The sequence below is a fragment of the Oncorhynchus mykiss genome, chromosome 9, assembly GCF_013265735.2.
Source record: "Oncorhynchus mykiss isolate Arlee chromosome 9, USDA_OmykA_1.1, whole genome shotgun sequence".
In the NCBI taxonomy this organism is placed as follows: Eukaryota; Metazoa; Chordata; class Actinopteri; order Salmoniformes; family Salmonidae; genus Oncorhynchus; species Oncorhynchus mykiss.
This window is the reverse complement of record NC_048573.1, coordinates 71516260-71543083: the sequence shown is the minus strand read 5'-3', so window position 1 is coordinate 71543083 and position 26824 is coordinate 71516260. Positions and strand designations below refer to the sequence as shown.

General features: G+C 42.9%; 1 protein-coding gene across 2 annotated transcripts in view; it reads right to left on the bottom strand.

Moving 5' to 3' along the window:
- slc16a4 (solute carrier family 16 member 4) overlaps positions 1 to 26824 on the bottom strand; it is an 82577-nt gene that overhangs the window by 7210 nt on the left and 48543 nt on the right. For both annotated transcript variants that reach the window (XM_021616945.2, XM_036988919.1), the window contains 2 exons: positions 7430 to 7641; positions 927 to 1020 (listed from right to left, as the gene is read on the bottom strand). In XM_021616945.2, coding sequence (XP_021472620.2) covers positions 927 to 1020; positions 7430 to 7641 — 306 coding nt within the window. The remainder of the gene's footprint in view (positions 1 to 926; positions 1021 to 7429; positions 7642 to 26824) is intronic.

Sequence of the window (26824 nt, the reverse complement as noted above, 5' to 3'; positions counted from 1 at the left end):
CAATTTTTTTTTTACACCTGTTCTGTTGATTGATTTTTTTTTACACCTGTTCTGTTGATTGAATTTTTTTTACACCTGTTCTGTTGATTGATTTTTTTTTACACCTGTTCTGTTGATTGAATTTTTTTTACACCCCCCCCCCAATTTTTTTAAACATTTTTTTCATTTTTTTTTTACACCTGTTCTGTTGATTGAATTTTTTGTACACCTGTTCTGTTGATTGAATTTTTTTTACACCTGTTCTGTTGATTGAATTTTTTTTACACCTGTTCTGTTGATTGAATTTTTTTTACACCTGTTCTGTTGATTGAATTTTTTTTACACCCCCCCAATTTTTTTTACACCTGTTCTGTTGATTGAATTTTTTTTACACCTGTTCTGTTGATTTAATATTTTTTACACCCCCCCCAATTTTTTTTTTACACCTGTTCTGTTGATTGATTTTTTTTTACACCTGTTCTGTTGATTTATTTTTTTTTACACCCCCCCCCCCCCAATTTTTTTTACATTTAAAAAGTCTGGACTGGAACCAAATTATGAATGAACACAACTGTTTTTCTAAGGCTATGCTGGCCTAGCAGGTTGGATGCTTCTACACCTGCATTGCTTGCTGTTTGGGGTTTTAGGCTGGGTTTCTGTACAGCCCTTTGTGACATCAGCTGATGTAAGAAGGACTTTATAAATACATTTGATTGATTGATAAAACGTGAGCATGCATTTTATTCCAATCAACCTCCAAAGAGCTAAACTATAGGTTATTTTTACCCTGGCTGTTTTTGTCTTCGAAACAAGAACACACACGCACACAATCATCTGTGTGTGTGTGTGTGTGTGTGTGTGTGTGTGCGTGCGTGCGTGTGTGATTATATGCGTTTGAGTATGTGCGTGTGTGCGTGAGCGTGTGTGTGCGTGTAAGATTCCCTCACCTGCGAGAGGAGGTCCTGTCAGACAGCCGAGGCCTACGAAGAACATAGAGAATCCCATGGAGTTGTTGAGTTTTTCTTGTCCTACCAGGTCCACCTGAGAAGGAAATGAACCCAGAAACATTAGTCCTGACTAACTAGTCAGTGTTACTAAACTAACTATGTAGGAACACAACATGTACATAAAAACAGGCACACAAATTTGCATTATGAATCGAACATATATATATTTTTTTACTTGTATCTACACCACTTGACTTTTTCCACATTTTGTTGTGTTACTGCCTGAATTTAAGACCCTTTTCAGGGAAGTCAGGAATCAATATACTCAGTCAGTTAGCTTTCCTAAGCTTAGCTTTTCAAACAGAAATGTGCATCCTGTAGCAATAACTCCAAAAAAGCTTTGGGACACTGTAAAGTCCATGGAGAATAAGACCACCACCTCCCAGCAGCCCACTGCACTGAGGTTAGGAAGCACCCCCCCAAAAAATACAAAATAAACCTACGACAGGGTAGCTCTCCAGGAACAGGGTTGGAGTAAAAACCTACAGCAGGGTAGCTCTCCAGGAACAGGGGGTTGGAGTAAAAACCCACAACAGGGTAGCTCTCCAGGAACAGGGGGTTGGAGTAAAAACCTACAACGGGGTAGCTCTCCAGGAACAGGGTTGGAGTAAAAACCCACGACAGGGTAGCTCTCCAGGAACAGGGGGTTGGAGTAAAAACCTACAACATGGTAGCTCTCCAGGAACAGGGTTGGAGTAAAAACCCACAACAGGGTAGCTCTCCAGGAACAGGGGGTTGGAGTAAAAACCCACAACAGGGTAGCTCTCCAGGAACAGGGGGTTGGAGTAAAAACCTACAACAGGGTAGCTCTCCAGGAACAGGGTTGGAGTAAAAACCTACAACAGGGTAGCTCTCCAGGAACAGGGTTGGAGTAAAAACCCACAACAGGGTAGCTCTCCAGGAACAGGGGGTTGGAGTAAAAACCTACAACAGGGTAGCTCTCCAGGAACAGGGTTGGAGTAAAAACCTACAACAGGGTAGCTCTCCAGGAACAGGGGGTTGGAGTAAAAACCTACAACAGGGTAGCTCTCAAGGAACAGGGTTGGAGTAAAAACCTACAACAGGGTAGCTCTCAAGGAACAGGGTTGGAGTAAAAACCTACAACAGGGTAGCTCTCCAGGAACAGGGTTGGAGTAAAAACCCACAACAGGGTAGCTCTCCAGGAACAGGGTTGGAGTAAAAACCTACAACAGGGTAGCTCTCCAGGAACAGGGTTGGAGTAAAAACCTACAACAGGGTAGCTCTCAAGGAACAGGGTTGGAGTAAAAACCTACAACAGGGTAGCTCTCCAGGAACAGGGTTGGAGTAAAAACCTACAACAGGGTAGCTCCCCAGGAACAGGGTTGGAGTAAAAACCTACAACAGGGTAGCTCTCCAGGAACAGGGTTGGAGTAAAAACCTACAACAGGGTAGCTCTCCAGGAACAGGGGGTTGGAGTAAAAACCTACAACAGGGTAGCTCACCAGGAACAGGGTTGGAGTAAAAACCTACAACAGGGTAGCTCTCCAGGAACAGGGTTGGAACAGGGTAGCTCTCCAGGAACAGGGTTGGAGAGCCCTGGTATGTGGTGTACTGTCACAGCGATAAGAAGAGTGGGTCCATGCAGGGTTGGAGTAAAAACCTACAACAGGGTAGCTCTCCAGGAACAGGGTTGGAGTAAAAACCTACAACAGGGTAGCTCTCCAGGAACAGGGTTGGAGTAAAAACCTAAAATAGGGTAGCTCTCCAGGAACAGGGTTGGAGTAAAAACCTACAACAGGGTAGCTCTCCAGGAACAGGGTTGGAGTAAAAACCTACAACAGGGTAGCTCCCCAGGAACAGGGTTGGAGTAAAAACCTACAACAGGGTAGCTCTCCAGGAACAGGGGGTTGGAGTAAAAACCTACAACAGGGTAGCTCTCCAGGAACAGGGGGTTGGAGTAAAAACCTACAACAGGGTAGCTCTCCAGGAACAGGGTTGGAGTAAAAACCTACAACAGGGTAGCTCTCCAGGAACAGGGTTGGAACAGGGTAGCTCTCCAGGAACAGGGTTGGAGAGCCCTGGTATGTGGTGTACTGTCACAGCGATAAGAAGAGTGGGTCCATGCATTTATATTTTAGTAATTTAGCATTTATCCAGTGCGACTTACAGTAGTGAGTGCATACATTTTGAGACTGAACCACAAGGGACCATGCCACTGCTTGAGGTGAGTACCCATGGTAGCTAACCTCCTCCCACTACATCACTTAGTTAACACACACACACACACACCTCGGACGCTTTTATCGCAAACAACTTACAGTCCTCTAGTCTCAATATTTCCCATCATATATTACCTACAATCATCTATTAAATCACACAATATGACTAGAGGAATTAAAGACTAGAGACATTAAAAACTAGAGGCATTAAAGACTAGAGACATTGAAGACGAGAGACATTAAAAACTAGAGACATTAAAGACTAGAGACATTGAAGACTAGAGACATTAAAGACTAGAGGCATTAAAGACTAGAGGCATTAAAGACTAGAGACATTAAAAACTAGAGGCATTAAAAACTAGAGACATTAAAGACTAGAGACATTAAAGACTAGAGACATTAAAGACTAGAGACATTAAAGACTAGCGACAATAAAGACTAGAGGCATTAAAGACTAGAGACATTAAAGACTAGAGACATTAAAGACTAGAGACATTAAAGACTAGAGGCATTAAAGACTAGAGACATTAAAGACTAGAGACATTAAAGACTAGAGACAATAACGACTAGAGGAATTAAAGACTAGAGACATTAAAGACTAGAGGCATCAAAGACTAGAGGCAACAAAGACTAGAGGAATTAAAGACTAGAGACAATTAAAGACTAGAGACAATAAAGACTAGAGACATTAAAGACTAGCGACATTAAAGACTAGCGACATTAAAGACTAGAGGCATTAAAGACTAGAGGCATTAAAGACTAGCGACATTAAAGACTAGAGGCATCAAAGACTAGAGGCATTAAAGACTAGAGACATTAAAGACTAGAGACATTAAAGACTAGAGACATTAAAGACTAGAGACTAGAGACATTAAAGACTAGAGACATTAAAGAATAGAGACATTAAAGACTAGAGACATTAAAGACTAGAGACATTATAGACTAGAGACATTAAAAACTAGAAGCATTAAAGACTAGAGACATTAAAGACTAGAGACATTAAAGACTAGAGACATTAAAGACTAGAGACATTAAAAACTAGAGGCATTAAAGACTAGAGACATTAAAGACTAGAGGCATTAAAGACTAGAGACATTAAAAACTAGAAGCATTAAAGACTAGAGACATTAAAAAGTAGAGGCATTAAAGACTAGAGACTGTCACGATCGTCGTAAAGATGAGACCAAGGCGCAGCGTGAGTAGAGTTCCACATGTTTTTAATCAAACCGAAACTCAGCAAAACAAAACAAGCACAAACTAACCGTGAAGCTATACGAATAGTGCAGACAGGCAACTAAACATAGAACAAGATACCACAAACACCAAAAAGAAAAATGGCTACCTAAATATGATCCCCAATCAGAGACAACGATAAACAGCTGTCTCTGATTGGGAACCATATCAGGCCAACATACAATTACAAAAACCCCTAGACCTACAAAACCCTAGACATACAAAAACCCTAGACAATACAAAAACCCTAGACAATACAAAACTAGCATACCCACCCTAGTCACACCCTGACCTAACCAAAATATAAAGAAAACAGAGATATCTCAGGTCAGGGCATGACAAAACTAGAGGAATCAAAGACTAGAGACATTAAAGACTAGAGACATTAAAGACTAGAGGCATCAAAGACTAGAGGCAACAAAGACTAGAGGAATTAAAGACTAGAGACAATTAAAGACTAGAGGCATCAAAGACTAGAGACATTATAGACTAGAGACATTAAAAACTAGAAGCATTAAAGACTAGAGACATTAAAGACTAGAGACATTAAAGACTAGAGGCATTAAAGACTAGAGGCATCAAAGACTAGAGACATTAAAAACTAGAAGCATCAAAGACTAGAGACATTAAAGACTAGAGACATTATAGACTAGAGACATTAAAAACTAGAAGCATTAAAGACTAGAGACATTAAAGACTAGAGACATTAAAGACTAGAGACATTAAAGACTAGAGACATTAAAAACTAGAGGCATTAAAGACTAGAGACATTAAAGACTAGAAGCATTAAAGACTAGAGACATTAAAAAGTAGAGGCATTAAAGACTAGAGACTGTCACGATCGTCGTAAAGATGAGACCAAGGCGCAGCGTGAGTAGAGTTCCACATGTTTTTAATCAAACCGAAACTCAGCAAAACAAAACAAGCACAAACTAACCGTGAAGCTATACGAATAGTGCAGACAGGCAACTAAACATAGAACAAGATCCCACAAACACCAAAAAGAAAAATGGCTACCTAAATATGATCCCCAATCAGAGACAACGATAAACAGCTGTCTCTGATTGGGAACCATATCAGGCCAACATACAATTACAAAAACCCCTAGACCTACAAAACCCTAGACATACAAAAACCCTAGACAATACAAAAACCCTAGACAATACAAAACTAGCATACCCACCCTAGTCACACCCTGACCTAACCAAAATATAAAGAAAACAGAGATATCTCAGGTCAGGGCATGACAAAACTAGAGGAATCAAAGACTAGAGACATTAAAGACTAGAGGCATTAAAGACTAGAGGCATCAAAGACTAGAGGCAACAAAGACTAGAGGAATTAAAGACTAGAGACAATTAAAGACTAGAGGCATCAAAGACTAGAGGCAACAAAGACTAGAGGAATTAAAGACTAGAGACAATAAAGACTAGAGACAATAAAGACTAAAGACTAGAGAAAATAAAGACTAGAGACAATAAAGACTAGAGACATTAAAGACTAGAGGAATTAAAGACTAGAGACAATTAAAGACTAGAGACAATAAAGACTAGAGACAATAAAGACTAGAGACAATAAAGACTAGAGACAATAAAGACTAGAGACAATAACGACTAGAGGAATTAAAGACTATAGACATTAAAGACTAGAGGCATCAAAGACTAGAGGCAACAAAGACTAGAGGAATTAAAGACTAGAGACAATTAAAGACTAGAGACAATAAAGACTAGAGACAATAAAGACTAGAGACAATAACGACTAGAGGAATTAAAGACTAGAGACAATAAAGACTAGAGACAATAAAGACTAAAGACTAGAGAAAATAAAGACTAGAGACAATAAAGACTAGAGACATTCAAGACTAGAGGAATTAAAGACTATAGACAATAAAGACTAGAGGCATCAAAGACTAGAGACATCAAAGACTAGAGACATTAAAGACTAGAGGAATTAAAGACTAGAGACATTAAAGACTAGAGACATTAAAGACTAGAGACATTAAAGACTAGACATTAAAGACTGGAGACATTAAAGACTAGAGGCATTAAAGACTAGAGGCATCAAAGACTAGAGGCATTAAAGACTAGAGACATTAAAGGCTAGAGACATTAAAGTGTCATGACTTCTATTCTGAAGTGGTTTGAAGGACGTAGTTAAGACGTACAAGAGCATGATGGCTGTTGGCTGACTTGTGTGTTTCATACACTTGCTTTTTTGCTTTGTCTGAGTGTGTTTGACTGGAGGTGAGGTGAGGTAACAGACCCCATCTACAGATGTCCTAGACTGGTATCAGTCCACACACACATTCTCCCTCTCATATCACTCCACATGTCCAAGGCCACACACACACACACACACACACACACACACACACACACACACACACACACACACACACACACACACACACACACACAAACTCCGCTCAATGGCTGGATTGTGTAGATCAGCAAAACAGTGATCAGATCCCTCAAAGACCCTGTTCCGAATGGTTGGTCAGCTATTTTAAAAATACTTATCTCTATCAACAGATATCACTAGTGCTGCATTCTAATCAAAACAACGTTATTACCATGGAACAAATTTTACTAGCAATTTCTCTCAAGAAATCTCTCTCTTATCTCCCCTAAATGGTTATTTTAGGTATCTTCATTGATTGGTGAGTGGTATCTAAGTTACCTTGAAAGAAAATAAGAATTTGCACGCTTTTGCCAGTATCACTAGATTATTAAGTATGGCCTTGTCTCTCGGCTGCTCACACGTAGTCTTCTTTTCTTAAAATAAATGAATCATCGAATTACTCAACTAGAAATAGAAAATCGATACCCTTTTTTTTTTCTCCTTCCAATTATTGAATTGGAATTTCAGTTAACTTCCTGAATTGACTGACTGAAATTCTTCAACCAGATCCCAACCTAGGACCCGCAGTAGCCATGTAACCGCCGCAGAAGATGGCTTAATAGACAAAACAAACAAACAAACAAACAAAATATGTTCAGGCTTGTGCCTTGTGTGGTGTGTGATTCTTACCAGGACAGGCAGTAGCAGTGCCATGTAGCCGCCACAGAAGATGGCAAAGAAGACAGCGTAAACCATGAGCAGGATGTAGGTGTTAGCCAGCGGGGCAAACAGGTTGACCACTCCACACAGGATCAGGTAGGCCTTGTGGTAGTGGTACTTATGGAACAGGTTCTTATCCGCTAGCCAACCAGAGCCTAGCTGGGCTATAGTCTCTGTGATACCTGGAGGGAGAAGGAGAAGGAGAGGGAGAAGGAGAAGGAGGAGAAGGAAAGGGAGAAGGAGAAGGAGAGGATATGTAAAAGGAGGGGGAGAAGAAGAGGGAGACGGAGAGGGAGAGGGAAAAGAGGAGGTAGAGAGAGAAAGAAGGAGAGGTGGGAGAAGGAGAGGGAGAAGAGAGAGAAGGAGAAGGAGAGGTGGGAGAGCGGGAGAGGCACAGACATAACAAGTCGCTTTAGCAAAATGCAGAGTTGGGGAAGCTACTCTGAAAATAGAGTTTACCAAGCTACCAAATACTTCTCACTGGAAGAAGTTATGCTACACCAAAGCTACCTTTAAGAAGCATATAGTTTACTGAGCTAAAGCTACTTTGAAAAAGTAGTTCACTACATCCAAACTACAGTGAACAAAAATATAAACGCAACATGCAACAATTTCAAAGATGTTACTTCCAGTTCATAGTTCAGGAAATCAGTCAATTGAAATAAATTGCTTCATCATTAAGCTCCCGAGTGGCACAACATTCCACAGCCCACAATCATGTGAAATCCATACTGCACTGCAGTGCTAGAGGCGTCACTACAGACACCCTGGTTCGAATCCAGGCTGTATCACAGCCGGCCGTGATTGGGAGTCCCATAGGGCGGCACACAATTGGCCCAGCGACGTTAGGGTTTGGCTGGTGTAGGCTGTCATTGTAAATAAGAATTTGTTCTGACTTGCCTGGTTAAATAAATAATGTATGGATTTCACATGACTGGGAATACAGATATGTATCTGTTGGTCACAGATACTTAAAAAAAAAAGGCAGGGGCGTGGCTTAGAACACCAGTCGGTATCTAGTGTGACACATCTCATTTGCATAGAGTTAATCAGGCTGTTGATTGTGGGCTGTGGAATGTTGTCCCACTCCTCTTCAATGTCGCTGGATATTAGCGGGAACCAGAACACACTGTCGCACACGTCGATCCAGAGCATCCCAAACATGCTCAATGGGTGACATGTCTGGTGAGTATGCAGGCCATGGAAGAACTGGGACATTTTCAGCTTCCAGGAATTGTGTACAGATCCTTGCGACATGGGGCCGTGCGTTATCATGTTGAAACATGGTGATGGAGGAAGATGAATGGCACGACAATGGGCCTCAGGATCTCGTCACGGTATCTCTGTGCATTCAAATTGCCATCGATAAAATGCAATTGTGTTCATTGTCCGTAGCTTATGCCTGTCCATACCATAACCCCATCGCCACCATGGGGCACTCTGTTCACAACGTTAGCGTCAGCAAACCGCTCGCCCACACGACGCCATACACGCTGTCTGCCATCTGCCCGGTATAGTTGAAATCAGGATTATTCCGTGAAGAGTTCACTTATCCAGCATGCCAGTGGTCATCAAAAGGTGAGCATTTGCCCACTGAAGTCAGCTATGAGGCCGAAGTGTAGTCAGGTCAAGACCCTGGTGAGAACGATGAGCACGCAGATGAGCTTCCCTGAGATTTGTGCATCATCAGCTGTCCAGGTGGCTGGTCTCAGACGATCCCTTCAGGCGAAGAAGCCAGATGTGAAGGTCCTGGGCTGGCGTGGTCACGTGGTCTGCGGTTGTGAGGCCGCTTGGACATACTACCAAGTTCTCTAAAAATGACATTGAAGGCAGCTTATGGTAGAGAAATGAACATTAAATTCTCTGGACACAGCTCTGGTGGACATTCCTGCAGTCGGCATGCCAATTGCACACTCCCTCAAAACTTGAGACATCTGTGGCATTGTGTTGTGTGACAAAACTACAAATTTTAGAGTGGACTTTTAATCTCCCCAGCACAAGGTGCACCTGTGTAGTGATCATGCTGTTTAATCAGCTTCTTGATATGCCACACCTGTCAGGTGGATGGATTATCTTGGCAAAAGAGAAATGCTCACTAACAGGGATGTAAACAAATGTGTGCAATTTTGGGGTGAGAAATAAGCTTTTTGCTTGTATGGAACATTCTTTGGATACTTTATTTCAGCTCATGAAACATGAAACAAAACTTTACATGTTACGTTTATATTTTTGTTCAGTGAAGAATTATATGTACATCTGAAATGTAATCCACTACAAATTGCAAGAACAGATCACTCTGAAGTCAGATGTTAACAGAATGTGTAATCTAGCACACTAAACACTAAAAATGTGTTTCAAGTGAGAGATATTCTTTATAAATACTTCTCAAATATTTTATTTTGGCAAAAAAGTAGTGTGCAGTTCCAGTAGTTAGCTACACCGCTTCATGGTAAAACAGTAGTGTGTAGTTCCAGTAGTTAGCTACACAGCTACATGGTAAAACAGTAGTGTGTAGTTCCAGTAGTTAGCTACACCGCTACATGGTAAAACAGTAGTGTGTAGTTCCAGTAGTTAGCTACATCGCTTCATGGTAAAACAGTAGTGTGTAGTTCCAGTAGTTAGCTACACCTCTACATGGTAAAACAGTAGTGTGTAGTTCCAGTAGTTAGCTACACCGCTACATGGTAAAACAGTAGTGTGTAGTTCAAGTAGTTAGCTACACAGCTACATGGTAAACAGTAGTGTGTAGTTAGCTACACCGCTACATGGTAAAACAGTAGTGTGTAGTTCCAGTAGTTAGCTACACCGCTACATGGTAAAACAGTAGTGTGTAGTTCCAGTAGTTAGCTACACCTCTACATGGTAAAACAGTAGTGTGTAGTTCCAGTAGTTAGCTACATGGTAAAACAGTAGTGTGTAGTTCCAGTGGTTAGCTACACCTCTACATGGTAAAACAGTAGTGTGTAGTTCCAGTAGTTAGCTACATGGTAAAACAGTAGTGTGTAGTTCCAGTAGTTAGCTACACCTCTACATGGTAAAACAGTAGTGTGTAGTTCCAGTAGTTAGCTACACCGCTACATGGTAAAACAGTAGTGTGTAGTTAGCTACACCGCTACATGGTAAAACAGTAGTGTGTAGTTCCAGTAGTTAGCTACACAGCTACATGGTAAAACAGTAGTGTGTAGTTAGCTACACCGCTACATGGTAAAAAGTAGTGTGTAGTTCCAGTAGTTAGCTACACCGCTACATGGTAAAACAGTAGTGTGTAGTTCCAGTAGTTAGCTACACCGCTACATGGTAAAACAGTAGTGTGTAGTTCCAGTAGTTAGCTACACCGCTACATGGTAAAACAGTAGTGTGTAGTTCCAGTAGTTAGCTACATGGTAAAACAGTAGTGTGTAGTTCCAGTAGTTAGCTACACCGCTACATGGTAAAACAGTAGTGTGTAGTTAGCTACACCGCTACATGGTAAAACAGTAGTGTGTAGTTCCAGTAGTTAGCTACACCGCTACATGGTAAAAAAAAAGGGAACGAAGTATAACATACTATGCAGCCCTACCAAGCAAAAAGGCAGTAACTGCTCATAGAGTGGAACTGAGAAAAACTTTATACCGATACTTTTAACATGAACCCCATTTTCTCCAAAACAAAATACAATGGAGGCAGGATACTTGTCGACATGATTAAGCATGTATTTAATTAATGTAGTAAAAATGACATTAACTCATTTTTGATCAAAATATCAGTTAACTGCCTTTTTGCTTGGTAGGGCAGTATGTGGGAGTCAACGACCAATCCTAATCACCCGAAGCATAATGAAATCACACCCAATGGGCCAATGGATGCCAAGCCCGTCCTCAGAAGCCCCGCCTTCCTGGCTATAATACCAGGGCTCGCATCCATTTCCTCATTTCAGTACCACTCTTCAGTCAGCTCAAACCCCCTTACGGCACAAGGCCATAATAGGGAACAGTAGTCGGTCATTCTGTAAAACATATTATGGGGACATACAATATCACCTAAGGCAGGAAACTGTGGTAACCCTGATAACATTGCACTCTGTGCTGTCGCCCATCAAGGCAATCCAATTCTCAAACCCACAGGAAACTGTGGTAACCTGGACAAAAAGCTGCCTAACATAAACCATGGTGGCCCAAGTCCATAGACCACACGGTTCCAAGAACAATACTTACCTTGTGAGCTTGAAAAGTCATAACTCGTACAAGGAACCACAAGTCCAAAACCACAGGGCACCTACTGTGACTTGATAATGCACATTAGCACACCGCATCATCGATGAACCACGGCAGCCCAAGGCTCAAACTCACAGGGAAACTGTGGTAACCCGGATAAATACACAACCTGTTCTTGTACTGAGATGCAGTGCCTTAGACCGCTGCGCCACTCGGGAGCCTCCAAAATCCAACAAGAAAAGTTAGAAAGTGCCCTAACACAAGCTGGATTAGCGAAACAGACAGCTGGTCACAACGCGGATGTCCTTGTTCCTATCCACATACGTGTGTAAAGTCTACACGGGACACAGGCCATGCAACCTCCGTTGTTCACTGGAAGGAAACAGAGGAGGTGAGAAAGGGAACAGTTGGAAAGCCCTAAAAGCTGTAAGACATAGGCTTAACCTTGGACACCCACACAGAGCGTCCAGGATCAACGCCAGGTCCCAGGTCAGTGCCATAGGTATAGACCCTGGTCCGAGCCGATGCACACATTTCACGAACCGCGCCACAAGAGGATTGAGACCCTGGGAAAGAGCCTACATGACACGGCAAAATGGCTACCATAAAAAGAAGGGCCGTGCTCAAAAAAACTCTTGTAAGAACATCAAAATGTCCACAAAAGAGTTCTGAAAAGGAGGAACTCCCTCAAGCTGACTGACACCAACCCTCAATATGCCATTTACAGCACATGTATACAACCCTCTGGTAGAGGGCGCACGCATCAACTGTATAGGCGTAAACCCCTAGCCTTCAAATTCAACCTTTCAGGGGTCAAACCCACAGATCCCATATCTGCGGTCATTGGTGCCAAAGCCTCCCGTGCGCCTGGGATCACGTCCACCGGAGGAATGCATAGAGCCTGAGGCCTGAGGCCGAGGCCACTGATATGCTGACGCATCCGTTCCCAATGGAGCGCCAAGAATCCTTACTGAGAAGAACGCACGATAATTCACAATGCGTCGGCCCTGCCGCACCGTTCCCGTATCTGGGCCACCACCGAGGAGTGTCAGTTTCCAGGTGCCAAAGCCACCCATGGAGATGGGGAGGATGTATAGCACATGAATATACGCATCTTTCGCATCGTACCGACTGCAATAGCCGGCAAAGTGTGAGCCTTTAAAACTTGCAACCTTGAGGTGCTTGTCCAGGATGGGACGCAACGTTCCATTGCTCTTGGGAACTAAGAAGTACCGGCTATACCAACCGCTCTGTACTTCTGACACAGAGACCACCCAAATAGCCTGCTTTTAAAGGTGAGAGGAAATCTCCTCTCTCAAGACAGGTGCTAGGACGTCGGGGACAAATGACACAGATGCCACAAAAAGGAGGAGGATGCACAGCGAACTGCAGACTATAAAATTATCTCTGAATGTGCTACAGCAACGAAACCACTCTCTCCTGCTGCGTTACGTTAGGTTATATGGACTCCAGGCATACGCATTGTTAGTGGCTTGAGTTGATGGACAGTCGGACGAGCGAATGAAATAGTAGGAGGGACATCCCGGCTTCAAGTGGTGTCAGAGTTCACATCCTGCTTCACACAGGCATAAGATAAATACTCCTGTATCCGTGAGAAATCAGAGCTACCGCTCATTGCAAGCCATTTCCATCTACGGTGTCCACAGATTGATTTAGAAGTGAAAATGTTGGTCGGAACCGGTACCAGAACCACACAGTTCCCCTAAACAGAGGACTTACATAACGCGAATGTCTAGCAACTCAAATATTGCGTGTTCAAATCTCATCACGGACAACTTTAGCATTTTAGCTACTTAGCATGTTAGCTAACCCTTCCCATAAAGGCGTCCACATTATTCCCAGCCGAAACAGTTCTTCAATTCTTCAAAAGTGTTTTTACTCATTTAACGAGAGACATAATTTTCATGTAAATTTTTTCACTTGAGAAATACTGCACCAAACATCTTAGTTAGATCTAAAATTGCACGACTAAGATCTCCTCAGTAAAAACTTCCAAATTAATTACAGGTATTTTGAGTTATCTTCGATTAAGTCAGACTATTTTGAGGAAATGTATACTGGCTACGGCATCTCAAAACAGACAAACAGTACTATTGACACTTTGTTTTCTTGTTTTTCAACCAAAGGTCTTTTAAGGGGGCCACCCGTTTGTTTTGTCTCGCTGAGTTAAAATCTAATTTTACTTATCACATGCGCCGGATACAACAGGTGTAGACTTTACAGTGAATTGCTTGCTTACGAACCTTTCCCAACAATCGAGAGTTTAAAAATAATAATAAAGAATTCAATAAAATACACAAGAATAGAGCAAAATACAGGGAGTACCAGTACCAGATCAGTGTGGAGCTATATACAGGGAATACCAGTACCAGATCAATGTGGAGCTATATACAGGGAATACCAGTACCAGATCAGTGTGGAGCTATATACAGGGAATACCAGTACCAGATCAATGTGGAGCTATATACAGGGAATACCAGTACCAGATCAATGTGGAGCTATATACAGGGAGTACCAGTACCAGGTCAATGTGGAGCTATATACAGGGAATACCAGTACCAGATCAATGTGGAGCTATATACAGGGAGTAACAGTACCAGGTCAATGTGGAGCTATATGCAGGGAGTACAAGTACCAGATCAATGTGGAGTTATATACAGGGAGTACCAGTACCATATCAATGTGGAGCTATGTACAGGGAGTACCAGTACCAGATCAATATGGAGCTATTTATTGGGAGTACCAGATCAATGTGGAGCTATATACAGGGAGTAATGGATAGATAATAAGTAGCAGCAGCAAAGTAGCAGCAGCAAATTATGAGTGTAAAATTATGTGTGTGTGAGTGTACAGTTGAAGTTGGAAGTTTACAAACACCTTAGCCAAATACATTTCAACTACATTTTTAACAATTCCTGACATTTAATCTAAGTAAAAATTCCCTGTCTTAGGTCAGTTAGGATCACCACTTTATTTTAAGAATGTGAAATGTCAAAATGATAGTTGAGAGAATGTTTTATTTCAGCTTTTGTTTCTTTCATCACATTCCCAGTGGGTCAGAAGTTTACATACACTCAATTAGTATTTGGTAACATTGCCTTTAAATTCTTTAACTTGGGTCAAACGTCACGGGTAGCCTTCCACAAGCTTCCCACAATAAATTGGGTGAATTTTGGCCCATTCCTCCTGACAGAGCTGGTGTAACTAAGTCAGGTTTGTAGTTCTGCCCACACATTTTCTACAGGTGTGAGGTCAGGGCTTTATGATGGCCACTCCAATACCTTGACTTTGTTGTCCTTAAGCCATTTTGCCACAACTTTGGAAGTATGCTTGGGGTCATTGTCCATTTGGAAGACCCATTTGCGACCAAGCCTTAACTTCCTGACTGATGTCTTGAGATGTTGCTTCGATATATCCACATCATTTTCCTGCTTCATGATGCCATCTATTTTCTGAAGTGCACCAGTCCCTCCTGCACAAAGCACCCCAACAACATGATGCTGTCACCCACGTGCTCCACGGTTGGGATGGTATTCTTCGGCTTGCAAGCCTTCCCCTTTATCCTTCAAACATAACGATGGTCATTATGGCCAAACAGTTCTATTTTTGTTTCATCAGACCAGAGGACATTTCTCCAAAAAGTACGATATTTGTCCTCAAGTGCAGTTGAAAACCGAAGTCTGGCTTTTTTATGGCGGTTTTGGAGCAGTGGCTTCTTCCTTGCTGAGCGGCCTTTGAGGTTATGTCAATATAGGACTCGTTTTACTGTGGATACAGATACTTTTGTACCTGTATCCTCCAGCATCTTCACAAGGTCCTTTGCTGTTGTTCTGGGATTGATTTGCACTTATCGCACTACAGTACGTTCATCTCTAGGAGACGGAACGCGTCTTCTTCCTGAGCGGTATGACGGCTGCGTGGTCCCATGGTGTTTATACTTGCGTACTATTGTTTGTACAGATGAACGTGGTACCTTCAGGCATCTGAACCAGACTTGTGGAGGTCTACAATTTTTTTCTGAGGTCTTGGCTGATTTCTTTTGATTTTCCAATGATGTCAAGCAAAAAGGCACTGAGTTTGAAGGTAGGCCTTGAAATACATCCACAGGTACACCTCCAATTGACTCAAAATATGTCAATTAGCCTATCAGAAGCTTCTAAAGCCATGACATAATTTTCTGGAATTTTCCAAACTGTTTAAAGGCACAGTCAACTTAGTGTATGTAAACTTCTGACACTGGAATTGTGATACAGTGAATTATAAGTGAAATAATCTGTCTGTAAACAAATTGTTGATGAAAATAGTCCGGTGGCGATTTGATTAATTGTTCTGCAGTTTCATGGCTTAGCTGTTGAGATTTGGCACTCCGGTACTGCTTGCCATGCGGTAGCAGAGAGAACAGTCTTTGACTTGGGTGACTGGAGTCTCTGACCATTTTATGGGCTTTCCTCTGACACCGCCTGTTATATAAGTCCTGGATGGCCGGAAGCTTGGCCCCAGTGATGTACTAGGCCATATGCACTACCCTCTGTAGCGCCTTGCGGTCAGATGTTGAGCAGTTGCCATGCCAGGCGGTGATGCAACAGGTCAGGATGCTCTCGATGGTGCAGCTGTAGAACTTTTTGAGGATCTGGGGAACCATGCCAAATCTTTTCAGTCTCCTGAGGGGAAAAGGTGTTGTTGTGCCCTCTTCACAACTGTCTTGGTATGTTTGGACCATGTTAGTGCATTGGTAATGTGGACACCAAGGAACTTGAAACTCTCGACCCGCTCCACTAAAGCCCCATTGATGTTAATGGGGACCTGTTCGGCCCGCTTTTTCCTGTAGTCCACAATCATCTCCTTTGTCTTGCTCACATTGAGGGAAAGGTTGCTCTCCTGGCACCACACTGCCAGTTCTCTGACCTCCCTATAGGCCGTATAATTTTTTTTGTCGGTGACCAGGCCTACCGCTGTTGTGTCATCAGCAAATTTAATGGTGGTGTTGGAAGTCGTATTTGGTCACACAGTCGTCGGTGAACAGGGAGTACAGGATTATACAAAGTAAACACCCCTGAGGGGCCCCAGTGTTAAGGATCAGCGTGGCAGATGTGTTGTTGCCTACTCTTACCACCTGGGGGCAGCCCAGCGGCTTTGTGAATGTTGACCTTTTTTAAAGGTTTTGTTCACATCGGCTACCGTGAACGTTACCACACAGTCATCCAGAACAGCTGGTGCTCTCGTGCATGCTTCAGTGTTGCTTGCTTTGAATCGAGCATAAAATACATTTAGCTCATCTGGTAGGCTTGCGTCACTGGGCAGCTCGTGTCTGAGTTTCCCTTTGAAGTCTGACGAGCATCGGAGCCGGTGTAGAAGAATTCAATCTTAATCCTGCATTGACGCTTTGCTTGTTTGATGGTTCGTCTGAGGGCAAAGCGGGATTTCTTATACGCATCCGGATTAGTCTCCCACTCCTTGAAAGTGGCAGCTCTAGCCTTTAGCTCGATGCGGATGTTGCCTGTAATCCATGGAAAATAGAATCAGGAGGATAGAATTATGGTCAGATTTTCCAAATGGAGGGTGGGGGAGAGCTTTGTATGCATCTCAATGTAAATGTGGTCTAGGATTTTCTTTCCTCTGGTTGCACATGTGACATGCTAGTAAAAAATGTGTTAAAACTGATTTGTTTGTCTGCATTAAAGTCCCCGGCCACTAGGAACGCCACTTCTGGATGAGCATTTTCTTGTTTGCTTAAGGCCTTATACAAATCGTTGAGTGCGGTATTAGTGACAGCATTGGTTTGTGGTGGTCTATAGACAGCTACGAAAAATATAGATGAAAATTCTCAGGTAGATAGTGTGATCTACAGTTTATCATGAGGTACTCTACCTCAGGCAAGCAATACCTCAAGACCTTAACCAGACGTAGCTGTTCTGTCCTGCCAAAACACAGAGAATCCAGGCAGCTGAATATTATCCTTATCGTCGCTCAACCACAACTCTGTGAAACAAAATATATTTTTTAATGTCCTGTTAGGATATTCTCGAGCGGAGATTCCAGTTTATTTTCCAGTGATTGCATGTTGGCCAACAGAACAGATGGTAGAAGCAGGTTACCCACTCCCTGACGAATTCTCACAAGACACCCCGATCTCCCTGTATTTCTGTCTTCTCTTCACGCAAATAACGGGGATTTGGGCCTGGTCTCGGAGGATCAGTATATCATTCACGTCGGACTCATTAAAGAAAAAATCTTTGTTAAGTTTGAGTTTAGTAACCGCTTTTCTGATATCCATACGCTCTTTCAGTCATAAGAGACGGTAGCAGCAACATTATGTACAAAATAAGTTACAAACAATGTGAAAAAACACACAAAATAGCTAAATTGGTTAAGAGCCAGTAAAACGGTGCTATTATCCCCTCCGGCATCATTATTGTAGATGATTCTGTGCCTCCAACTTTATGGAAACAGTTTGGGAAAGACCCTTTACTGTTTCCGCATGACAATTCCCTGTGCACAAAGCGAGGTCCATACAGAAATGGTTTGTAGAAATCGGTGTGGAAGAACTTGACTGGCCTGCACAGAGCCCTGACCTCAACCCCATCGAACACCTTTGGGATGAATTGGAACGTCGACTGAGAGCCAGACCTAAATCACCCACCATCAGTGCCCGACCTCACTAATGCTCTTGTGGCTGAATGGAAGCAAGTCCCCGCAGCAATTTTCCAACATCTAGTGGAAAGCCTTCCCAGAAGAGTGGAGGCTGTTATAGCAGCAATGTTCCAACATCTAGTGGAAAGCCTTCCCAGAAGAGTGGAGGTAGTTATAGCAGCAAAAGGGGGGAACAACTCCATATTAATACCCATGATTTTGGAATAAGATGTCCAATGAGCAGGTGTCCACATACTGTTGGTCATGTAGTGTACATACAGACTAATACGAAATGCTCTGAGAACACGTTTTATAGCCAGGAAGGTCGAAGCTTCCGAGGGCGGACCGTTGGGCATGATTTCAGTTTGCTTCAAGTGAATATGACTGGTCTTTGACTCCTCATAATATGTTATAACCAGTGACGGACTGAAAGGGAAATCTACCAAGGTTTGAATTTAGTTCAACTACCAGCAAGGTACTGCAAAATGTAGTTTAATTAGCTACTAGTTGAACTACATGCAGTTTTCTACTCCCCAATACTAGAAAAAGTCAAACCAAGGTGCATTTTTGTCAACGTTTTGGCACACCTCTTTGGAATGCAAGGTAGGTGTGCTGGCATCTGTCCAGAAGTGCAGTCAGTTCGCTTGAACGTTGGCTACGTTGCTTAACACCTTGTACTGAACAACACGTTTCCCCAAAAAGTTATTGTTAGGGGGGCTGAGTCACAGATGTGATCTTCCTGCCTGGTTCTGTGTCCCCCTCCAGCTTGTGCGGTGGAGGAAATCTTTGTGGGCTATACTTAGCCTTGTCTCAGGGTAGTGATCTGTTGATATCCCTCTAGTGGTGTGGGGGCTGTGCTTTGGCACAGTGGTGGGGTTATAATCTGCCTAGTTGGCCCTGTCTGGGGGTATCGTCAGATGGGGTCACAGTGTCTCCCGACCCCCCTATGTCTCAGCCTCCAGTATCTATGATGCAATAGTCTATGTGCGGGGGGCTAGGGTCAGTCTGTTCTATCTGGTGTAATTATCCTGTCTTATCTGGTGTCCTGTGAATTTAAGTATGCTCCCTCTAATTCTCTCTCTCCCACTCTCCCTCCCGTCCCGGAGGATCTGTGCCCTAGGACCATGCCTCAGGACTACTTGGCCTGATGACTCCTGGCTGTCCCCAGTCCACCTGGTCATGCTGCTGCTCCAATTTCAACTGTTCTGCCTGCGGCTATAGAACCCTGACCTGTTCACCGGACGCACTACCTTATCCTGGACCTGCTGTTTTTGACTCTCTCTCTCTACCGCACCTGCTGTCTCAACCTCTGTATGACCCTGCTGGTCATCTATAAACGTTTGAACGTCTTGAAGAACAATCTGGCTTTAATGGCAATGTAACCGGCACAGCTAGAAGAGGTCTGGCCTCCCCGCAGAGCCTGGTTCCTCTCTAGGTTTCTTTCTAGGGAGATTCTCCTAGCCACCGTGCTTCTACATCAGCATTTCTTGCTGTTTGGGGTTTTAGGCTGGATTTCTGTATAGCACTTTGTGACATCTGCTGATGTAAAAAGGGCTTTATAAATACATTTGATTGATTGTACGTTCTTGAACCGACTTTGATGTACATTCTCTCCCATTTGATGGGTGTGGCTTAATGCAATGAGTGATGTATTTTAAAGGGAGTGGCCATAGTGACAGCGTTCCCCAACCCACAACCCAACCCCTCCCCATTTTTCAAACGGTTTGTTCAGTAATTGAACCCTTTCCGTTCAATTGAATGTTCCAGAACAAAAAATAAACGTACTGAATTCAGACCTTGTTTCAATCAATCAGTAAATCAATCGCCATGCCTTAATCTTTCCGAAGTATAGAATAACCCATGCATGCATGAGTGGGCGAGCGAGAGCCAGACTAAGAGAGATAGACCAACCTTTATCTGAGAGAGAGAGAGAGAGAGAGAGAAAGACAGAGACATGGCAGCAGCAGTCTTCACACTGTGCTAAAACATGATGTGTGACATCTGGTGAATGATGAGGATGTATTAGTCTCCTCCCACTCAGTCTCCTCCCACTCAGTCTCCTCCCACTCAGTCTCCCACAGAGTTCCCATCTGGAGTCCTGTGTTCCCTGTCACGTTGAAGAGAACGTCCAGTGTTGTGGCTGCGTTCAGCAGGGCACCACGTTGTGGAACACTATCATGCCTGAGTGCCAGTCTGTTTCTGCTATCATCCGAACTCCTTGTCACTCATTGCAATGTTTGGCTTGACAATGAAAGCGATGGAGTTGGCATGAGCACAAAGATCTGTGAACAGGCTACACAAACAAACGTTGGTAGAATTCGGGAATCACAATCAGTTCTATTTGTGATGAATTGTAATCTGCAGGGTTCCACAACGTTTGCCGACTCGATGGGACACAGAGGTTGATTAGTGCAGTGGCTTATCATAAGCAACAGTGTGTTCATTCATAATGCCCTGACTGACAACAGCTTACTCCAACAGCTGAACATGATAGAGACAATCAGTAGATAACGGCAACATCTAAATGAGGAGATAAGATCTGCATCGAGTACTGTATTCACGGTCATCTGTCACACCACAATCTATTGATTACGTTTTTAATTGATTGGTTCTAGTGGCCGATGATGAAGGTACATTAAAAAACGCCAGCCTATTTCCTACAAAGTGCACTCCTTTCGAACACAGCTCTATGGGCCCTGGGCAAGAGTAGTCCACTATATAGGGAAAAGGGTGCCATTTTTTGACGTGACCTCCCTTATCTTTCTGAGGTCAATGTGAATGTGATAGCCCCTGCCGCTGCTGTGGCTGTATTGATCCTGGGTTCAGGAATAGCTCAGGGCAGACAGACGGCAGCATCATCATCCCATTGATCAACGAAATGCAGTCAGATCATTACTCGTCTGCATTTCAAATGGCAGCCTCTATATATTTCACTACTTTTGACCAGGGCACACATGGGGTGACCTATGGGATACAGCCATAGTGATTCCCTCTGTAAATCCAGTACTGCAGTGATAAAGGTGCACACTACATTTAGTGACTTCAAATCTACTATGGACTTCAGTTCAGATACTCTGCAGAATTATAGGTTATCACTTTGTTAGAGTACACTTGTGAGAGTCTAGAAAAGTAGTTGAGTAGAATGATAGATTTTAAAAGCTGGTAGTCTTTTCTAGTCTCATTGGTTGAAAACGATCAACAGCTTTTATCAGGATGTGATTTGCAGCTGTGTGATGGTCAATTTTTCTTGCTGAAGAAAGACCATCATAAAAACGTGACTAAAACTAGAGAGCAATAGTAATGGCGTCTTTTTGACGGCACCAACTGAGGCTAGCTCCGCCATGGTTTGTTGGTCAAAGCCTACGGGGGAAAAAAATATATATTTTGGAGAAGTTTTGGATAAATGCCCGAAAATAATGTCTGCGGTAAACACAGGCTCAGGAGATCTTTTACGTTTTGTTCTATGAGATAATCTTCATCAGCTAACGTCCCTTTTTGTGCATTTTGAAGACTTGATGTAATAAAAAGCAAGCACATAAAGGGTTCATAATTCATGGAAGGGCATGTTAAATGACAGATATTATCTCATAGAACATCTCCTAAACCTGTGTTTACCACAGACCTTACTTTCAGAGTTTATCCAAACACCTAACAAAACCCCTATTCATTTCCCCGTAAGCTTTGACCAACGAGCCACGGCCAACTCATTTACATTTTTTTAGGACTACAAGCTAGCGAGCTCTATGTCTTGTAACAGAACATTACTATCTCTACTGTGGAATATTCCACAGCAATGAGTCCAGACAGCTGTCTTTCCCCTGTTCCTGTTTATCTGTCCTCTCCTAGTGACCAGAGAGCGCCCCCCTCGCCCCCCACGGTCCCCCCCCCCATGGTCCGCCTCCGGAGAACAGACTCGCCCTGAGGTTGTTTGTGTGTTTTACTCGCAGCAGGTTGGTGGAAGTTGTTCAACAGCTGTTTCTGTAGAAACGCAGCACAACGGCTTTCAATAAAGCTGCCTCGTTCTATTTAGCCTGGTCCCAGATCTGTTTGTGCTGTCTTGCCAACCCGGAACAGACTTGCCAACTCATGACAACTCAAAACAGCACAAACAGATCCTCTCCACTCCACTCTTCCTGGAAGCCAAATGCTTGGGAATGGGAAGTCACAAGGCTTTGTCTGTGGCCTTGATGTTTGTGGGGCTCTCACCTCTGACAGATAAGACAGGCAGGTGTTAGTGCACCATGCAACTCAACGATAAACCTTAAAGGGGAAGTTCATCCAAAAACACTTCTGGGCTCTTTATAACACTTGCCTGGAAGTTTGTCAGTACCCCCAGACAGTTTCTAGGTGCATTGCTTGAGTACGTAGATTTCTGTATGTTTATATAAACATGCCACATTTCCAAAATTACCTAAATATGCATTAAAAACCATGTGTATTTATCATTACATAAACAACATTTGGTGACTTGGCATTGACTTATATGTAAAAAGTATTTTATTTTATTTTAAATAAGACCTACTTTATGCTAACATGAAGGTCTTTCATATCGTCTGTAATCCATTGATTTTCTTCTTCGTAGTTCTAAGATTGATAATTACACGAGGCAGGATGAAGGAGCATGTTACTATTGGTCTTCAATCTCTGAAGTAAGGACGACAGGAAGCAAACAAAGAGAAGTACACAAAGTAGCTAGGCAAGTGGTTAGTAGTGGTTTCCAATCTCTGAAGTAAAGTTGTAGGCGAATCATACTCGAGTAGCTGAGTAACTTCAGGGAAGTAAGTAGGCAGAATATCTGCCCAGAAGTGGGGGGCATTGTACCCCTCCCCCCCGGGCGCAATAATGTCCCTGTCAGATACAAATATACTGCACATTTTCACTCTTTTCCTGTCCACGATATAACTATGTGTCGGGCACGGCTGCAGGCCATCCGACATCCTGATTTATGGTGTCGATACAAAGCCAGAAGGGATTCACCAGCGCCGGTTGTCCGTTTGCAGTGATCACTTCGATCACTTTGGGATTAGAGTGATCACTTCGATCACTTTGATGACTTTGATCACTTTGGGATTAGAGTGATGACTTTAATCACTTTGGGATTAGAGTGATCACTTTGATCACTTTGGGATTAGAGTGATGACTTTGATCACTTTGGGATTAGAGTGATCAATTTGATCACTTTGGGATTAGAGTGATCACTTTGATGACTTTGATGACTTTGATCACTTTGGGACCGGTTGAAACCAGCTTCTATTCCCACTGTTTTTTCCACCATAGACGGGAAAGCTCCAACCATTCGAGGTAGGTTGCAAAAATAAATAGCTAAAACCTGTAGTCACTACAAAGTCATTTGTAATGTTATTTGTTTGCTCGTGTTGTATTTGGCTTTACTACTGTACATGTAACATAATCCTACGGACTATTGTGTTTTGATTTTATTTTGTGACTCAATTTCCTTTTCCATGACTCATAATACTAATAAGCAGTCCAGACCCAGGTCCCGAATCATGGCGCACATTAATCTTCTTCCTGAATTTCAATATTACATTTTTTTTAAATACATAGGTAAATATTAGCCTAATGAAATAAATTAGCAGACAAAAAATGTGCCGAGAAAGTCATTACAAGGATTCTTGGGGTCTTGGGAGGCCAGAGCAGTGTGTTTGGAAGGTATTTATGATGGACTTTGACGTCGAATGTGATTTCTTTGCGGAAGTGGGGGGGGGGGGGGGGGGGGGGGGGGGGTAGAATCAGATTACTTAGCTACATGACCATAAGTATGTGGACACAGGCTCATCGAACATCTCATTCCAAAACCATGGATATTAATATGGAGTTGTTAACCCCTTTTGCTGCTATAACAGCCTCCACTCTTCTGGGAAGGATTTCCACTAGATGTTGGAACATTGCTGCAATAACAGCCTCCAATCTTCTGGGAAGGCTTTCTACCAGATGTTGGAACATTGCTGCAGGTACTTGCTTCCATTCAGCCACAAGAGCATTAGTGAAATCGGGCACTGATGTTGGGCAATTAGGTCCGTCTTGCAGTCGGCTTTCCAATTCATACCAAAGGTGTTCGATGGGGTTGAGGTCAGGGCCAGTCAAGTTCTTCCACACTGATCTCTGTATGGAGCTCGTTTTGTGCACAGTGACATTTTCAATCTGAAACAGGAATGGGCCTTCCCCAAACATTTGCCACAAAATTGGAAGCACAGAATCGTCTAGAATGTCATTGTATGCTGTAGCGTTAAGATTTCCCTTCACTGGAACTAAGGGGTCCGAACCATCATTTCTCCATCACTAAACTTCACAGTTGGCACTATGCATTGGGGCAGGTAGCGTTCCCAGATTTGTCCTTCGGACTGCCAGAAGGTGAAGCGTGATTCATCACTCCAGAGAATGCGTTTCCACTGCTCCAGAGTCCAATGGTGGTAAGCTATATACCACAATGGCTGATGCTTGGCATTGCGCATGGTGATCTTGGGCTTGTGTGCTGCGGCTCGGCCATGGAAAGCCATTTCATGAAGCTCCTGACAAACAGTTCTTGTGCTGACGTTGCTTCCAGAGGCCGTTTGGAACTCGGAAGTGAGTGTTGCAACTGAGGGCCTTAGGTGCTTCAACACTCGGTGTTCCGCTTGGGGTATGTCTCTATCAGTTTTGCACATCGAGAGACTGACATTTTTTCCCATTCCTCCTTGCAAAACAGCTCGAGCTCAGTGAGGTTGGATGGAGAGCATTTGTGAACAGCAGTTTTCAGTTCTTTCCACAGATTCTCGATTGGATTCAGGTCTGGACTTTGACTTGGCCATTCTAACACCTGGATATGTTTATTTTTGAACCATTCCATTGTAGATTTTGCTTTATGTTTTGGATCATTGTCTTGTTGGAAGACAAATCTCCGTCCCAGTCTCAGGTCTTTTGCAGACTCCATCAGGTTTTCTTCCAGAATGGTCCTGTATTTGGCTCCATCCATCTTCCCAGTCCCTGCTGAAGAAAAGCAGGCCCAAACCATAATGCTGCCACAACCATGTTTGACAGTGGGGATGGTATGTTCAGGGTGATGAGCTGTGTTGCTTTTAGGCCAAACATAACGTTTTGCATTGTTGCCAAAAAGTTAAATTTTGGTTTCATCTGACCAGAGCACCTTCTTCCACATGTTTGGTGTGTCTCCCAGGTGGCTTGTGGCAAACTTTAAACAACACTTTTTATGGATAGCTTTAAGAAATGGCTTTCTTCTTGCCACTCTTCCATAAAGGCCAGATTTGTGCAATATACGACTGATTGTTGTCCTATGGACAGAGTCTCCCACCTCAGCTGTAGATCTCTGCAGTTCATCCAGAGTGATCATGGGCCTCTTGGCTGCATCTCTGATCAGTCTTCTCCTTGTATGAGCTGAAAGTTTAGAGGGACGGCCAGGTCTTGGTAGATTTGCAGTGGTCTGATACTCCTTCCATTTCAATATTATCACTTGCACAGTGCTCCTTGGGATGTTTAAAGCTTGGGAAATCTTTTTGTATCCAAATCCGGCAGTATCTCGGACCTGCCTGGTGTGTTCCTTGTTCTTCATGATGCTCTCTGCGCTTTGAACGGACCTCTGAGACTATCACAGTGCAGGTGCATTTATACGGAGACTTGATTACACACAGGTGGATTGTATTTATCATCATTAGTCATTTAGGTCAACATTGGATCATTCAGAGATCCTCACTGAACTTCTGGAGAGAGTTTGCTGCACTGAAAGTAAAGGGGCTGAATAATTTTGCACGCCCAATTTTTCAGTTTTTGATTTGTTAAAAAAGTTTGAAATATCCAATAAATGTCGTTCCACTTCATGATTGTGTCCCACTTGTTGTTGATTCTTCACAAAAAAATACAGTTTTATATCTTTATGTTTGAAGCCTGAAATGTGGCAAAAGGTCGCAAAGTTCAAGGGGGCCGAATACTTTCGCAAGGCACTGTATATATATATATATATATACAGTGAGGCAAAAAAGTATTTAGTCAGCCACCAATTGTGCAATTTCTCCCACTTGAAAAGATGAGAGAGGCCTGTAATTTTCCTCATAGGTACACTTCAACTATGACAGACAAAATGAGAAAAAAAAATCCAGAAAATCATATTGTAGGATTTTTTTATGAATTTATTAGCAAATTATGGTGGAAAATAAGTATTTGGTCACCTACAAACAAGCAAGATTTCTGGCTCTCACAGACCTATAACTTCTTCTTTAAGAGGCTCCTCTGTCCTCCACTCGTTACCTGTATTAATGGCACCTGTTTGAACTTGTTATCAGTATAAAAGACACCTGTCCACAACCTCAAACAGTCACACTCCAAACTCCACTATGGCCAAGACCAAAGAGCTGTCAAAGGACACCAGAAACAAAATTGTAGACCTGCACCAGGCTGGGAAGACTGAATCTGCAATAGGTAAGCAGCTTGGTTTGAAGAAATCAACTGTGGGAGCAATTATTAGGAAATGGCAGACATACAAGACCACTGACAATCTCCCTCGATCTGG